The sequence below is a fragment of the Erpetoichthys calabaricus genome, chromosome 5 (assembly GCF_900747795.2).
Source record: "Erpetoichthys calabaricus chromosome 5, fErpCal1.3, whole genome shotgun sequence".
In the NCBI taxonomy this organism is placed as follows: Eukaryota; Metazoa; Chordata; class Cladistia; order Polypteriformes; family Polypteridae; genus Erpetoichthys; species Erpetoichthys calabaricus.
Genome location: NC_041398.2, coordinates 13,175,099 through 13,192,596, shown reverse-complemented (window position 1 = coordinate 13,192,596; position 17,498 = coordinate 13,175,099). Strand labels below are relative to the sequence as shown.

The 17,498-nt window shown below is 41.7% G+C and overlaps 2 protein-coding genes across 14 annotated transcripts in view; both read right to left on the bottom strand.

The window, feature by feature from the left end:
• The window catches only part of LOC114641741 (zona pellucida sperm-binding protein 4-like), a 271,334-nt gene extending 270,499 nt beyond the window's left edge, over window positions 1-835 (bottom strand). For 11 of the 13 annotated variants that reach the window (XM_051927431.1, XM_051927430.1, XM_051927436.1 and 8 more), the window contains exons 1-4: window positions 638-806; window positions 422-543; window positions 255-327; window positions 12-188 (exon numbers count right to left, since the gene is read on the bottom strand). In XM_051927431.1, the coding sequence (XP_051783391.1) occupies window positions 12-188; window positions 255-327; window positions 422-543; window positions 638-791 (526 nt within the window). In that variant the 5' untranslated portion in view covers window positions 792-806. Of the gene's footprint in view, window positions 1-11; window positions 189-254; window positions 328-421; window positions 544-637 lie in introns of all 13 variants that reach the window. The other 2 variants (XM_051927433.1, XM_051927432.1) reach the window with 2 other exon arrangements.
• A 9,457-nt stretch (window positions 836-10,292) lies between these two features.
• On the bottom strand, window positions 10,293-16,875 carry LOC114641718 (gastrula zinc finger protein XlCGF57.1-like). The gene is made up of 4 exons (XM_051927707.1): window positions 16,709-16,875; window positions 16,401-16,540; window positions 11,516-11,644; window positions 10,293-11,398 (listed from the first exon to the last, which is right to left on the bottom strand). The coding sequence occupies exons 1-4, from the start codon at window positions 16,873-16,875 to the stop codon at window positions 10,293-10,295; spliced, it is 1,542 nt and encodes a 513-aa protein (XP_051783667.1).
• Window positions 16,876-17,498: the final 623 nt, after the last annotated feature.

The following is a 17,498-nucleotide window of genomic DNA, read 5'->3' as shown; positions in this document are numbered from 1 at the left end:
CCACTCCTCACCATCATCAGCATAGTAGCATGGACTGGTGCTGCTGCTCAAATCATAGCAACAGTTGTTAGCTTCACAGTCTGCTTGAGTGATGGATGAAGACCCTCCACAAGGCAGCTTTTCATGGTTTGCCATGGTGCATCTCTCAGTAACACTGCTTACAGCATCAAGAAGAACAGGTTCCCGTTCTGTGAAAGATCACATTTAGTAGATGGGAGACACACTCATGGTGCCAACCCAGAAGAGAACCATACCTATTTTAGGGCATGTGAACGTTCTCCAGTTAGAGGGACGTCCAAAGGCAATGACCAGGACATACTGGGAATGCTAAAGAGACAAAGGAGAGACTCGAACCACATTACAAGATTCGCCGTTGATCGCGGTTTTTAAATCAAGCCGTTTAAGCTTCGGCGCTGCTCACCTGCTGAGACATGTAACCATAATGGGAAGAATAGGGCACCTTTAGTGTGGTGCGGCCAAACTTTACATGGACAACGATTCCTGGAAGATCTTTGGTCACCTTTACCTGCCCGCCTCTCGTCTCTGAGAAATACAGATATATACAGTATGTGAGCAAACCATACTCGAAGGCGCAGACGTGGACAAGTTCCAGTGGTCGAGAACACGCTGCACTCACTCTGAAGATAAACAGTCGGAGAGCCATGAAAGGACAGCGTCATCGTCTTGAAACCGTCACATTTCTTAATCACAAACACATCCCCTGACACAAATCTCACAACAGATACGCACAAGACCAGCCAGCAAATACACCAGAATTCCAAACGCGCCATGCTGTGAATCCACCAAACAGGAACAGGACAAGCAGTGTCGGCGCACGTGACTCTTTAGTGACAAGGCGCGAGAATGGAGTGCGGGAAATCGGCGTCACTCCTTCAGCTCGTGCGGCTTTATTGAGCAATCAGCACGTCACGGCATCAGACTGATCCGTCCAAACGAAGACCGTGTAGAAGTGACCGCTCTGCGGGGCGATCTGTCTGATAATTTAATGAGGGAAATCAGTAAACATCAGGGGAGGAAAAGAAAACGAGAGACACGTGTTAACTACGAGTATTTCTAAAGGGAGGCTTTGTAAAGTTTGGCAATGACCCGTTAAGTAAGTACTAATAAATAAATCAAAAGAAAGGGGGTAATGCTGAAGGTCTTTAAAAAAATCGTGTTAATATTTTTGAGTTTTCGAAACTAAATGAGTGGAAATTAGATCAACCGTATTGTTTTAATTGAAATTCCTTGCGGAAACGATGTAGAAGAAAACAAATTCCTCCATATAGCGCCTTTTGACAATAAATAAATAAATGTATCCTGCTCATACATTGCTTTGGTTCAACTTTTTTTTAACCATTATTTCCCATTTTCCGCTTTCTCTCTTCATATTTTAGCGCTTTAGTATTGGAGATGAGTTTCCCGACAATGGCGAATCGTATTAACGGGCAAATGTATGATGCACCTCGTTAACGTATGCAGTCGCTCACCAGTGCATCACCGTGCTGTGAATCCAGTTATTAAGATATTTTCATTAGCTGAGGGGGATAAAGGAGATTTTTTTTTAGATTTATTTAACTTAAGATGGTGTTCAGGCCCCTCTACCGCTCTCTATTTTGCTTATGTCTTTGTTGTTATTTTTGTGTGTGTCATGCAAAATGTCAACTCACTACTGGCGTATAATAGCCAAGCACTACTGGAGCTTCGTTTGTCTTCTGTTAAAATTGTATAGTTGGACAACGGAGGACGTGATTTTCCTCATCCCCAGCTCCTATCTGGAATGCCGGCATTCCTCTACCTTGCTCCAGGTTCACTTCGCTGGAGGAAGCGTCACAGACGGCGAGGTAAATGCGACGGGCGGTTGGTGAAGTTAAAAGCTTGTTTTGCTCGATCTCCCAAAGTTTTTCTGGCTCGACACAGAACGGCTCCTCACCATTTTGCATCATGGGGCTCCCGGGACCTTGTGGACTCCTGGCTGGTACCTGTTTTTGGCTCGGATCAGGCGATTCCGCCTCCGCGCCCCTGCCCACTTCACCTACGCTGGCCAGGAGCGAATCTCAAGAATTTGTGTCCTCTGCTGCGCGCTCCACTCGCTATTACGGCTTCGGACCCGGCTCCCGCATCAGATGGGTCTAGTGAACGCTAGATCTTTACTGAACAGAACTTTAATCTGAAAGGATTTCTTTGCCTCTCATGGATTGGACTTCCTATAAATGTAACCTGGTTGTCTCCCGATGAGTCCAGCGCCATATCTGAATTGTTGCTGGTTGGCTGCTCGTATTTTAATTGCCCGCGGTTCTCAGGTCGTGGTGGAGGTTTAGCGATTGTCGTCAAATCCAACTTCGATTGTAAACCTGCGGTTTCTGGCTGTTTCTTTTCTCCAGCTTTGAACGGAGTCTTTTCGAGTTGGGTCGTTCTTCTGTGCGGTGCAACATCCACCAAAGTACGATAAGGATTTCATATGTGACATTTCTGATTTCTTGGCTGAATATATGCTAATATATGACAAGGTTTTAATTGTTGGGGATTTTAATATTTATGTTTGTTGTACTGAGAAGTCTTTGGTGAAGGACGTTTTAGATTTAATGGACTTTTAGTCTAATTCAGACTGTAAATGGTCCCACTCAGGAACGCGGGCATGGATCTTGTCTTCTCTCGTGGTGTATCAGTTCTTAATCTGGAAGTTGGTGATGCAGTGTTTTCAGACCATATGCCTGTTTTATTTGATTTTGTTCCTCTCTGATAATTTACTAAACCGTACGCACCTGCGCGGCGCGGCGCTGCCATATACTCTTAAATCTTCTATTGCAGTTCGGTTCTCCGCTGTTTTCAATTATGAAGTGACCTCACAGCCCTCGGTGTCTTCTAATACTGAGGAGCCAACACTTCAGTTTAACTCTGCTCGCCAAACTGCTCTGGACTCTGTGGCTCCATTAAAAGCAGGCAACTAAAGCCCAGCTCCGAGCCGTGGTTAATACCAGTGCCTATAGACGGGAGTGCCGGGGAGCTGAACGGAGGTGGAAGAAGGACAGGTTGCAGGTTTCTTTTGAAATTTTGAGTGATAGTTGGTTGTGTTATCAGAAAGTTTAGAAAGCTGCTAGATCAAGTAATTGGCTCTAACTCTCAAAACCCCCGTGTACTTTTTAACACATAGACAGGTTCACATAGTGGACTCACAAAGAGTTAACACATAGACAGGTTGCCTTGAGCATGTGAAAGGCGCTATATAAATAAAATGTATTATTATTATGAACATTAAGAACAGAACTCAATCTGGAAGCTTCAAGGGATACTTGTGACAAATTTCTTGACTTTTTTTTTTTTTTTTTTTGGAAGAAGGTTGTAAGCACTATAGGGCCCTCATTTCAACACCTTCTCTTGATCTGTCCGTTTTAATACCCTGTTTTAAAGTGACAGGTTCGAAGTTGTCAAAGCTGCTGGTTTCCAGTATGACACCATCTGGTTACCTCCTTGATGTTGTCCCTCCTCGACTTATTAAGGAGGTCTTTTCTATTGTGGGTCCTTCAATTCTTACTGTTATTAACAGTAGTTTAATCTCTAATGTGGTGTCTAAAAATTTCAAATATGCTGTTGTGCAACTTCTGCTAGAAAAACCGGGTTTGGACCATTCTGTTATGTCAGATTTTAGGCTTATTTCCAAAGTTACCTTTTTTGTCCAAAACTCTTGGAAAAAGTCATCTACACCCAACTGAAGTCCTTCCTAGATGAACACGCCATTCTGGAAGTGTTCCAGTCTGGGTTTAAAACTCACCACAGCACTGAGTCCTCTTAAGGGTTTTTAATGATATTCTTTTTAATAGTGGACTCTAGTGACTGTGCTCCTGCCTTTGACACAATCTACCCACTGAAGATGAGGATCTCATGGTCTAGCAGTGGGTGGACATCACATGTTCAGCTCTCCAATGGCTTAGGTCCTATCTCTCAGAAGTTTTTGTGTCCGCATTGATGATTTTACTTCCATCTCTGTTGCCCTCCCCTGGAGGTACCACAGGGCTCCATCCTGGGACCTCTTCTGTTCTCCATGTACTTGCTGCCACTTGGCGGTATTTTCTGGAAACACGGTACTTGCTTCCATCTTTATGCAGACGACTGTCAGGTTTATTTCCCTCTGAAGCTCACATGTCCATGTTCTGTCAAGCCCCTGCTTGTTTGCCTTATTGACATAAGGAGTTGGATGGCATTACATTTTTTTTTTTTTATTTTAATGAGAACAAGACAGAAGTCATGCTATTTAGACCCAATGGCACCAGCGGGACCCCCTGCATTGACCTTTCCATTGTGGCTTAATTTGAGAAATTTATGATCACAAATTTAGGTGTGAAAATAGATTCCAGTTTAAAACTCGATAGCCATTTGAACGCAGTGGTAAACTCTTGCTTTTTCCAGTTGAGGTGGATGTCAAAAATCAAGCCGGTTTTGTCTAAACACAGCCTTGAAACAGTGATACCTGCTTTTATAACCTCTCGTCTAGATGACTGCAATGCACTTCTTTTTGGAATTAGCCAGATTGCCATTGCTCGCCTACAGCTGGTGCAAAATGCCACTGCTCAATTTTTAACTGGCACAAGAAAGCATGAGCACGTTACCCTGATTTTTGGCTTTCCTTCACTGGTTTCCATTTTTTTTTTCTTTTTTTTTATATAATTTTATTGATTTTATTGTAATCATTCCATAAAAATAGATCAATTATTAGAAAAATAGGATTGAAAACCAATCAAATCCCATCCCTGAGAAAGAGAGCATGGCCAACAGAGTAAATGTTAAAGCTACTAAAAATAAGTAAATCGATGGGTTTAAAAAGCGGATAAAATAATGGAGAAGAAAAAAATATGGGAAGGGAATCTGCTTCCTCAGTGCTTTAAGAGCTTAATCTAAAATGTTATTGATCAGATCCTGCCAGGTTTTAAAAATGTTCTGCACAGATCCTCTAAGTTAGAATTTGATTTTTTCCAATTTCAAATAATTTAAAACATTAGTTAACAACTGACTTGGAAGAGGAGTGTTAGGATTCTTCCAGTTTAGCAAAATAAGTCTACATGCCAATAGTGTAGTAAAGGCGATGACAGTTTGTGTGTCCTTCTCCATGTTAAGCCCCTCTGTGATCCCACCAAACACAGCTGTTAATGGGTTAGGAGGGATTGTGACACCGAGGCTGTCTGACAGGCATTTAAAGATGTTGGTCCAGAATGATGTTAATTTGGCGCAGACCTAAAACATGTGACCAGTGAGGCTGGAGCTTGATTGCAATGTTCACAGGTTGGATCTTGCCCTGGGAACCTTTTAGACAATTTTAAATGTTAGAGATGCTCTCAATATATACTTTTGAGTTAATCTATTGTATGCTTTGCACATATGGAGCTCAAGTGAACTCTCTGCATTGCTGCCTTCCACTCCTTTTCTGAGATGTTGAGTGAGAGATCCTTTTCCCATTGTCCTCTGGGATCTTAGACAGCATCTCTGCAATTTACAAAACCATTTTACAGTCCATCCCTTTCCAAGTCCTTGAAACTGATCAATAATTTTTTCCAGCATAGAGGGAGGTGAGAGATGTGGAAAATAAGGCAGGTTCTGTTTAACAAAGTTTCCAATTTGAAGGAAGTGAAAGAAATGTGTTGCTGGAAAGTTACATTTCGAATGTAATTGTTTGTAGGATGCAAAGACGTCGTTTAGGTACTGATTTCTAAGTGATTTAATCCCAAATGTTTTCCAGATATTAAAAACTGCATATATTTACTAGGGTTAAAAAAGTTGGTTCTTGTGCAGAGGTGCCACAGATAAGATTGTTTATCTTGAAATGCTTTCTACATTGGTTTTATATTCTGAGTGAGTGAAGCACCATTGGGTTGTTAATACAAGTTATCGCCGATATATTTATTGTGGTACAAAGCAAGGAATATAAAGAAGTACTGCAGGATTTTATTTCTATTAGGCACCAAGCCTGTGTATGTTCATCTATTTGTGTCCAGGTTTTTATAGTTTGTATGTTTGCTGCCCAGTAATAAAACTAAATGTTAGGTAGAGCCATGCCACCTTCTGCCTTAAGTCTTTGTAGGGTCGCTCTTTGGATATGTGGATGTTTTAAGTTCTAAATAAATGAGGTTATGGTTGAATCTAATTGCTTAAAAAATGATTTATTGATGTATATTGGAATATTTTGAAATAAAAAGAGAAGCTTCATCTTGACAATGTTAACTCTTCCAGCTAGAGTGAGATGAAGGGTTTACCATCTATGCAAGTCTTGCTTAATTTTTTCCATACAGACGGCAAAATTTTGTTGATGAACAGCTTTATGTTTACTTGTGATGTTTACCCCTCGGTATTTAAACTGATCTGCGATGATAAAAGTGAAGGTGTCCAATCTAATATTGTGTGCTTGAGAATTCACTGGAAAGAGCACACTTTTATTCAAATTAATTCTGAAACCAGAGATCTTTTGATATTCTGTAAGTGCTGCTAAGACTCCGGGCACAGGATTTTGTGGGTCTGATATATACAGTACCATATCATCTGCATAGAGAGAAATTTTCTGTTCAAGTCCTTCTCTGATAGTTCCCTTTATCTGGTATGCATTTCTAAAGTTACTGCCAGTGGTTCAATTGTGATTGCAAATAGCAGTGGTGACAAGGGACATCCTTGTCTAGTACCATGTTTTAGTTTAAAGTAGTCTGAACAAATGTTAATACAAAGTGAAGCTTCTGGATCGGTATACAGTAGTTTGATCCATGCACAAATGTTTTGGCCAAACCCAAATTTCTCCAATGTAGTGAAAAGGTATTTCCATTTAATCATGTCAAATACTTTTTCTGCATCCACCGATAATAATATATCCAGGGTTATAGCTTCCAATCATCAATGCCTGTTTAATGTAATATATTCACACAAAAAGTCTAAGTGTCGGCCTGTAATAAATCCTGTCTCATCCTGTGATATTACCGAAGGCAGCACTTTCTCCATCCCTCTAGCTAGGACTTTGGAGAGTATCTTAATATCGTTATTCAGAAGTGAGATTGGTCTGTATGATGCACATTGTAATAAGTCCTTATTTTGTTTAGGAAACATGGTGAGTAATGCTTGTGTAATAAAAAAGGTTTTCTCTGTAACAGGAGAAGGGATGAAATAAAGGAATAAGAGGGGGTTGGTCGCTTCAGTGCAAAACCAGCTACAAAGATTGGAATGTCTGGGATGATAGCGAAAGAATGTGCAAAAACTTGTTTCTCATAAAGAGTTTCAGAATGTTATGGGAATACAGTCAAGGCTATGTACTTGTTTTTCACTTCGAGGGGCTTCATTGCAAGCAACGCTTGTTATTGTGTGTCTTCTGATACTAGGCACCGTCTCAGTGAGGGCCAAGTAGAAGAAAAACAATACCGCGTCCCGTGGAAGGGTGTGTGCTGAAACTGATCACTTCTGTATACACTACTTACACGTAAGCCATTTTGGGCAAGGACACTCAATTAGTATATAAGGGAAGGTTCCGCCCTCAGTTTCTTCGGAAGCTCAACTGTGGGGAACGTGCACACCGCCCGGTATTGGACCAGGCTCACGAGTTGATCCTCTGACGAGACTGACATGCGAGCTCCCTCAGTCTACTGGTCTAGGATGATGGCTCTGGGTCTTTTGATATTACTGTAAGTCAATAGTATAATTCATATATCTGTATTACTGTAAGTCAATAGTACAATTCCTATATCTGCATGTATATTGCTATTATATTGTATGTAACTGATACTATATTTGAACAAGTAAACAATTGAAGTATTGGACCTTTCCTCTCTGATTCTTGCCTGCTTATTTTCTGTTAAAACCTTTGAACCATTTTCCCAAACTAAAACAGCTTGGTAAAAAGTTTGAGGTAGAATTTGATTGTCTCTAGCTTCTATTAATATTGCTAATAAGAGGGGAACCACCTGAGTGGAGAATTTCTTATAAAATTTGACAGGGTAGCCATCAGGGCCTGCTGCTTTCCCATTCTGAGAATTACTAGATGCTATAAAGTCACTTCATAGTGCAGAGGAATTGGATAAACCTTTGGCACTAAGAGAATCTATTTGTGGTATCTGTAATTTATCCAGAAATGCATTAGATTGTGTCTTGTCTTCTTTAAACTCAGTAGAATATAAGGATTTATAGTAGTATCTAAATGTATGCATTATATTTTTATGGTCAATGATTTTGTCTCTGTTTGTGTTGGCAATTGCTGAGATTGCATTGCGAACTTCTTGCTTGTGGAGCTTATTAGATTTCTCTCCGTGTTCATAGTAATGATGTCTTGATTTGAAAAGGAGTTCTGTTTCTTTAGTTCATTTTCAAATCCATTTTTAGATCCTCGTATTTGTTTTTAAATCCTTTAATGGTTCTGCCCCATTTTATTCGTCAGAACTTCTGCACCCTTATGTACCGTCTGTCTCGCTCTCTCAGGTCAGCAGACCAGATGCTTTTACGTGTTCATAAGGCACGATGCAAACTCCGAGGTGATCGGGCTTTGTCAGTTGCAGCTCCAAAACTCTGGAACGATTTCCCATTGCACACTAGGCAGGCTCCTTCACTTGCTGTCTTTAAATCTTATTTCAAAACACACTTTTACTCCCTGGCCTTTAACCCAGTATGATATGTTGACTGTGTACTTTTTATTAGGAATCTCTTCAGTTCTTGTGTTTCGGTTTCTGTTCCCCTTTGGTTATTGTGTGTCTGATGTGTTGGGTTTTTATTCTACAGCACTTGGGTCAGCCTTGATGTTCATTTTAAAGTGCTTTATAAATAAATAAACCTTGCTAATAGCTGGTTGGACCCCCTTTTTCCTTCAGAACTGCTGTAATTCTTCATGGCGTGGATTCAACAAGGTGCTGCAAACATTCCTCAGGGATTCCCCTCCATATTGACATCACTTAGTGCTGTGGATTAGTCGGCTGCACATCCACGATGCGAATCTTTTGTTCCTCCTCACCCCAAAGGTGGTCTACTGGACTGAGATCTGGTGACTGTGGATGCCATTTGAGTCACGTGAAGTCCTTGTCATGTTCAGGAAACCAGTTGGAGATGATTGGAGCTTTGTGAAATGGCATCTGGACATAGCCATCAGAAGATGGTTGTCAGAAAGGGATGGACATGGTCAGCAACAACACTCGGTACCAACGGGGCACCGTTTAAATGCCACAGCATACTGAAGGGGCTCCAAAGTGTGCCAAGAAAATATTCCCCCACACCAACACTAGTCTGAAGCGTTGATTCAAAGCAGGATGGATTGCTGCTTTCATGTTGTTTATCAGACCATCAAAATGCCACAGCAGAAATCGAGACTCGCCAGACTAGGTGACGTGTCTCCAGTCATCTGTTGTCCAATTTTGGTGTTGTCATTTGTAGCCTCAGTGGCCTGTTCTTAGATGACAGGAGTGGCACATGGCATGGTCTCCTTCTGCTGTAGCCCACCTGCTTCAAGCATTCCGTGATGCTCATCTGCATACCTCAGTTATAACGCGTGCTAATTTGCTGATTGTTGATGGGGGCCAACAGTAACTCAGTATTAGCAAGAGTATGGAAACATGCTAGAGATGGGAAAATATGGAAGCGTCGAAGCTTGTGCCAGTCAATCTGAAGCGTAGTGAGTCGAAACCCTGTTTCAATACACCGCTGTCACGTGACCTGTGACGTTTAAACCTTCGACCGTCATCAGTGCTTCACAGCACGCTTCGTTGATGAACAAAATGAACAGGTAGCCAATTTATATAAAATGTGTCATTCTCATTCAACTATTTGGGTTGTGAAAGATTTGGTAACAGATAGCGACTAACAGCGTTCAAAAGTTATATTGATGGATTCGGCCCTTAGCGGGATTAAATGAACACAGACTTTTCTGACCTTTTCCCGGTGACGTGAGGCTGAAAGTGCCTGAAACAGCGAGTACTTTTTCACTTGCGTTCTTTATTTCTTGCATTGACCTCAGTTAACCACCAGATGTCGCTGTTTATACAGGAGCTGAGGCTTCAAAGCTTCGAATCTTTTTCGGCACAAATAGAAAGAAATCCTCAAAGCTTCACGAGGCTTCATTGTCCCATCATTACAAAGCACATAACACGTGCGAGAGCTAGTGATGATCACTTTAATGTCACAAAGGGAATTATTTTCCAATTGGAGCTCAGGCTCCAATTACCCATGGTCACAAAGTGGTGACAGCAGTGGGATGTGAGCCCACACAGCTTCAGGGTTTCTTGCCTGCATGATGCCATAGTAATCTGGTTGTTACATGAACAGATTTGCTCACAGCAGCCTTGATGTCACCGAAGATTACACTTGTGTGTAAATTTCTTCCCACAGTGAACGCAGGAGTACGGCTTCTCCCCAGTGTGAATTTTCATGTGGTGTTGAAGGTCCCGGCTGTAGATGAAGGTCTTCCCGCAATCTTGACAACAAAATGGCCGCTCCCCACTGTGAATCCTCTGATGCTGCTGAAGTTTCCCCTTTAGTTTGAACCTTTTCCCACACTGGTTGCAGAAATATGGATACTCCCCGGTGTGAATCACCAAATGCTCTTGCAGTCCGCCGACCACTTGGAAACATTTCCCACACACAGGGCAACTGTGTGGCTTCTCTCCAGTGTGGATTCTCTGATGCTGCAGGAGGTCGTTTTTACGTATGAACCTCTTTCCACAATTGCTACAAGAATGGGGTTTGTCACCGTTGTGAATCTGCTGGTGGCCCTTCAGGCTGTACTTGTAGGCAAAGGTCTTCCCACACTCCTTGCAGCTGAATATCTGGTCTCCGCTGTGAAGCCGCTGATGGTGTTGAAGGGTTCTTTTCTTGGTGAACCTCTTTCTGCATTTGACGCAGCCGTAGGGTCTCTCGCCGGTGTGTGACAGATGATGTCGCTGAAGGTCGATTTTACGAATGAAGCTCTTCCCACACTCCGTACAGCAGTGCGGCCATTTCCCAGTGTGAATTCGCTTGTGGAATTTCAGGCTGTTCTTGTAGGCAATCACCTGTCCACACTCCTTGCAAAAGAAGGCCTTTTCTCCGTTGTGACACCTCTGGTGGTGCTGAAGGGCTCTTTTGTCTGTGAAACTTTTCCCGCACTCACTGCAGCTAAATGGCTTGTCTTCTCTGTGTGTCTTCAGGTGCTGCAGGAAGTGGCGCTTGTGAATAAAACGCTTCCCGCATTCTGTGCAGCAGTGCGGCTTCTCTCTGGAATGAGTCTTCTGGTGAGTCTGGAGGTACACCTTACACACAAACGCTTTTCCACAATCGGTGCAGCAGTACGGCTTCTCGCCAGTGTGAATGCGCTGATACTGCCGAAGGTAACTCTTGTGTGTGAATGTTTTGCTGCACTCACTACAGCAGTATGGCTTCACTCCGGCATGAATCTTCTGGCGCGTCTGAAGATACGCTTTACATGCAAATGACTTTCCTCAATCCTTGCAGTGGTACGGCTTCTCCGTGGTGTGACTTCTCTCGTGTATGCTGAGGTAACGCATTTGCAAGAACTTCTTTTCGCAGTCCGCACACTCATACAAATTCTTGGTGTCATCGTTAAACTCGTTATTGGCTGTGGTGTCTCGATTCCTGCTATTTTGAAAGTTGTCGCGCTGGTAAGGAGTCTCTGGTCCTGAATCAAAATAGGCCTCCTCACTTTCTGGAAATTCAGTGGGAATCACCATGACGATGATGTCATCTGGACTTTCAGGAACTTCACCTGTCTATCGCCTCACTATGAAAAAAAATTAAAAAATGAGCACATACAAAACTCTGGAATATGACCCTCTACAACCACAGCCTCCCGGTATTAAAAAAAAAATTAAAATAACAAAAGTTGCAACTCTAAGTAGGAAAAAATACAGCTAAACTAATGGGGGTCTGGCATCGGGGACAATGCAGAAGTTCTGATTAGTCCGACATTCTTAAAAAATGCACCTAGCCTTTAAAACTCATCTTATTAAGGATTTTTTTCTTCTGTTCCACTTTTCCCCAAACCCCCAAAAGGAGATTGCGAGTTAATGTAACTTCGAGTTGGAGATCTCGGGTTCAAATCCTGGCCAATGACCCAGCAATATGAAGAGATCTGCACAATTCATGAAGGAGATTCATAAATCGGAAAAAGTCTACATTAATACATTCACTTTCTCTGTTGTGATCTGAATTTGGAGATGGACTTACTATCATAAATAACTTGCAATAAAAAAAATAAAATAATAAGTAATACAATTTATTAGTAATGTAGCAATAATTTATAGATAGAGTGAAAGGCACTACTGTAAATGATAGATAGTAAACAAAATGACGATAACTTAAATGAACTTTTTCTCTAATATATAAAAAGGCACATTGCTTATGAATTTTGATCTTTCAATTCATGTGGTTAATATCGAGAAGTTCTTTAGCCAGTTACTAAGATTCTACTGCCTGCTTGTTGGAGGTGTCCTGAGAATTTATACAGTTTTAAAATTTGCATCACCTGGTCTTTCCTTTGACCTAATGTATAAACAAGGCGTACACACAAGAATGTTGCGTTTGCCTGTCTGTTTCCAAAATCACTTTGTCATGTATTCAAATCTAAACATTTTCACAGCAGCCTCACACCGTGCACACACATATTTCTGCTTGGTTTTCCAAATGGGCAGTAGCCAGTGTCAAAGAGGTGCTACTGTTTCTGTGTCTTTCACCTTTCTTTTTCATATGTGCATCCCTGATGTGGTCTTTTATCACATACACCAAAATTAATTGCACATCGTTTACAAACTTAATTCACTTGATTGTAGTCATTCTGTAACAATATAATGGTTCATGGAATGGCCAAACTATTCCAACTATCACGGCTGATTTAGCATTGTTAGAAGACATTGCAAATAGAAGAGTTAGAAGAGAGTGAGTATTTATAGATGATGATGATGACTGGCTTCTAAGTCGATTTCGATTTCCCAGATTTCTCCTCTTGGAGCTGTGTGGTGAACTAGTGCCAGCTTTACAAAGACAGACTTGAGGACTTGTGCTCTATCTGCTCCTTTGCAAGTTCTGTCCACTCTCAGGTTTTTAACCATAGGAGTTTTCCAATGTGAACCTGCTGACTGATTGGGTATTTCACAAACATCATCAACTCACGCCATGCCAGCTGTATTGGGTGGCATTATCTGCTTGTCTTCCAGATAGGTAAAATTTCTTTACACTGTGGTTGAACTGGCAAACATCAAAATGCAATTAGCAGCAACGTCCGCTTTTCCAAATATAATTGGACGGGTCGCTAGACAAGTTACATCAGCCAGGAATGAATCACCAAAAGAATGAGCTGACATTACATCATCTATAGCTGAAGAACCTATAAAAACCGTAACTCCACACAGTCGCAGGTGCTTTTTATAACTAGTGTGGTAAAAGCCAAGCAGTCCTTTAAAGGATAGTGAGTCACCTCAAAGGGCCATGTAAAGAGCAGAGAATCGATCCATTGTGGCACTAGGCATTGATGCTACAATATAAAGGCACCTTCAGAGAATGAATTTACTTACAGTCATATGAAAAAGTTTGGGACCCCCTCTCAGCCTGCATAATAATTTACTTTCAATAAAAAAGATAGCAGTGGTATGTCTTTCATTTCCTAGGAACATCTGAGTACTGGGGTGTTTTCCGAACAACAAAGATTTTCAGTGATGCAGTATTTAGTTGTATGAAATTAAATCAAATGTGAAAAACACGCTGTGCAAAAATGTGGGTCCCCTTGTCATTGTGCTGATTTGAATGCCTGTCCCTGCTCAATGCTGATTACTTACAACACCAAATTGGTTGGATGAGCTTGTTAAGCCTTGAACTTCATAGACAGGTGTGTCCAATCATGAGATATAAAGGTAATTAAGGAGGTCAATTACAAGTTGTGCTTCCTTCCCTTTGACTCTCCTCTGAAGAGTGACAGACAGCATGGGATCCTCAAAGCATCTCTCCAAAGATCTGAAAACAAAGATTGTTCAGTCTCATGGTTTAGGGGAAGGCTACAAAAAGCTATCTCAGAGGTTTAAACTGTCAGTTTCAACTGTAAGGAATGGAATCAGGAAATGGAAGGCCACAGGCACAGTTGCTATTATATAAAGCAGGTCTGGCAGGCCAAAAAAAAATACAGGAGAGGCATATGGGCAGGATTGTGAGAATGGTTACAGACAACCCACAGATCACCTCCAAAGACCTGCAAGAACATCTTGCTGCAGATGGTGTATCTATACATCGTTCTACAATACAGCACAATTTGCACCAAGAACATCTGTATGGCAGGGTGATGAGAAAGAAGCCCTTTCTGCACTCGCGCCACAAACAGAGTCACTTGTTGTATGCCAATGCTCATTTAGACTAGCCAGATTCATTTTGGAACAAAGTGCTTTGGACCGATGAGACAAAAATTGAGTTATTTGGTCACAACAAAAAGTGCTTTGCATGGCAGAAGAAGAACACTGCATTCCAAGAAAAACACCTGCTACCTCCTGTCAAATTTGTTGACGGTTCCATCATGCTGTGGGGCTGTGTGGCTAGTTCAGGGACTGGGGTCCTTGTTAAAGTTGAGGGTCAGATGAATTCAACCCAATATCAACAAATTCTTCAGGGAAATGCTCAAGCATCAGTCACAAAGATGAAGTTACTCAGGGGTTGGATATTCCAACAAGACAATGACCCAAAACACAGTTGGAAATCTAGAAAGGCATTCATACAGAAGGAGTACAATGTACAATGTTCTGGAATGGCCGTCACAGTCCCGACTTGAATATCATCGACAATTTATGGGATGATTTGAAGCAGGCTGTCCATGCTCATCAGCCATCAAATTTAACTGAACTGGAGAGATTTTGTATGAAGAATGGCCAGAAATACCTCCATCCAGAATCCAGACACTCATCAGATGCTATAGGAGGACAGCTTCTAGAGGCTGTTAGATTTACAAGAGGAAGCTCAATGATGTTATATCTCTGTTGGGTGCCCACATTTATGCACCTGTCTAATTTTGTTACAATGCATATTGCATATTTTCTGCTAATCCAGTAAACTTAATGTCATGGCTGAAATTCTACTGTTTCCATAAGGCATGTCATATTAAAAGGAAGTTGCTACTTTGAAAGCTCAGCCAATGAGAAACAAAAATCCACAGGATTAAGATGGGTTCCCAAACTTTTTCATATGACTGTATGTAAATAGAAAGCATTTCCACTCAATTCTTAAAGTGTGTTGTATTGTTCAAGCATGTAGCGTACTGCATAATGTGGCACAATTCTGGCTTGCCTGTACCTGAAGAGATGCAGTATGATGACCCTGACCCAACAAATAATCAGTAAAATTGGACAGCATTACAACTTCATTCGAATGTAATTAGCAGAATGTAAAAACAGTAATCAGTACCATTAATCAATCATTTTTTACGTTTTTTCCTTTCTTCCACTTCGCATTCGCTGAAATTCTTTTTTCCACAGGCTTTTGCCATTGTCTTTTAACAAAGCACTGAATGGAAGGGGGCTATTTGAATTGATTTACATATTCAAAACCATTACGGACACTACGGAGGGAGATAAAGATCTATACAAATTGGCTAGACAGAGGGAGCGAGCTGGGAAAGATGTACAGCAGGTTAGGGTGATAAAGATGGAAACAAACCAGGAGAGTGTGGTGAGAAGATGGAAAGAGGACTTTGAGAGGCTGATGAATGAAGAGAACGAGAGAAAGAAGAGGTTGGATGATGTTGAGATTGTGAATCAGGAAGTGCAACGGATTAGCAAGGAGGAAGTAAGGACAGCGGCTTCACTGCGCAGAAAAGATATTCTTCTACTTTGAACAATGTTATTATTATTCCAGCTTAAATATAAGAAAACTACAAAATGTCTTATTGAGTGGCAATTTATGGCAGGGGGTGGCCTAAAATTGTGTCGTTGATCATTTTCAGATGTGGCCCCCCACACCTCACTGGGACTGGCTGTTTGTAAATACTTCTCTGTGGTAAGACCAGTTGGTATCCTGGTCACACTTTCAGCATGATTCCTACCTTGATGAGCCCTGACCCTTGAACTCCCTAACACACCCCAAAATGCTACCGCCATTATGTTTGGAAGCCATGGAAGAGGTCATAAAAAATAAAGTCGTTGAAATACAAAATACAAAGTGCAGACCAGGATGATAACATCTCCCCACTTACATGCAGAAGATGAAGGTTGCTCCTCCCGTCTCCTCAGAGGGTCATTTGAGCCACCCGTCCCCACCGCACAGGGAGAAGCGTTTTCGTGGATAGACTTGGACTTGGAAATCCACTTCCTTCACCATCAGCAGGCCTCCCTCTTCCGCGACAGGCCTCTCACGCTCTTCTTCTTTGACGCGGACCACCCACACGTTACAGGCATCCTATTTCATTTGCTCAGGCTCCTCCCCCAGCTCACCGTAGTCATCCTCCTCTTCCTTGTCGTCATCGAGGTACGGTAACATCTTGTCAATGGGCTCCTCTTTCACTTTGATGATCACTTGTTCATACTCCTCTTCTTCTTCCTCCTCCTCTTCCTCTTCAAGCTCCTCCTGTGATCTTTCCTCGGATCATCACCTGAAGCTGCAAAATAAGCTTCCAGAAATTCCTTTATCCAAAGCTATTCATAAAGATTTAATTAAATACTAAACTCCATTCACCTCTTTTTCTTCCCTCTATGTCTCCAGCTCGACCATTTTATGCCCATTATGTCCAGTCACCACACACATCATGCAGATACAGGATTCATCAGCATTGCAATATATCTCCAGACTTTTCTGATGTTTCTCACAGAGTTTCTCCTTCAGATGTCTATCAGGATCAGTCAGCTTGTGTCCCTTCCAGGCGTCTCCTTCATAGTGAGGCTGCAGGTGAGTCTGACAGTAGGAGGCCATACAGGTGAGACAGGACTTCACCGCTCTGAACTTCTTACCAGTACAGAAGTCACACTCCACGTCTCCAGGGCCAGCATAATTTTGAGATGGAGAAGGAGGAGGAAGAGGAGGACTGATTGTTGTCTTCTTTAATTTCTTGATGACTTCATTCAGCAGATTATTTCTTCACAGAGCAGGCCTCGTGGTGAAGTTCTCTCTGCATTGAGGACAGCTGCTCTCTTGGTTCTGATACCAGTAGAACAACAACATTTATTTCTAGAACACATTTTCTTACAGACAATGGAGCTCAAAGTGCTTTACATGATGAAGAAAGAGAAAAAAGACAAAATAAATAAGAATTAAAATAGGGGAACACTAATTAACATAGAATAAAAATTCAAATCGGACAGCATTACAACTTTATTTGAATGTAATTAGCAGAATGTAAAAACAGGTAATCAAATGCATTTTTTATCTAATTAATTTAATTTGTGGTCAATATCACACAGTACAGCCCTTAGTTCATTGGCCAAACTGTGACTGTCAGCACACAGCCAGATGGTCGCCGAGCGGTGTCTGAGGTGGCGATGTGTGCATAGCCAGCATCTGCTGATATCCTGGGCACAGCAGCACCATCACCACCT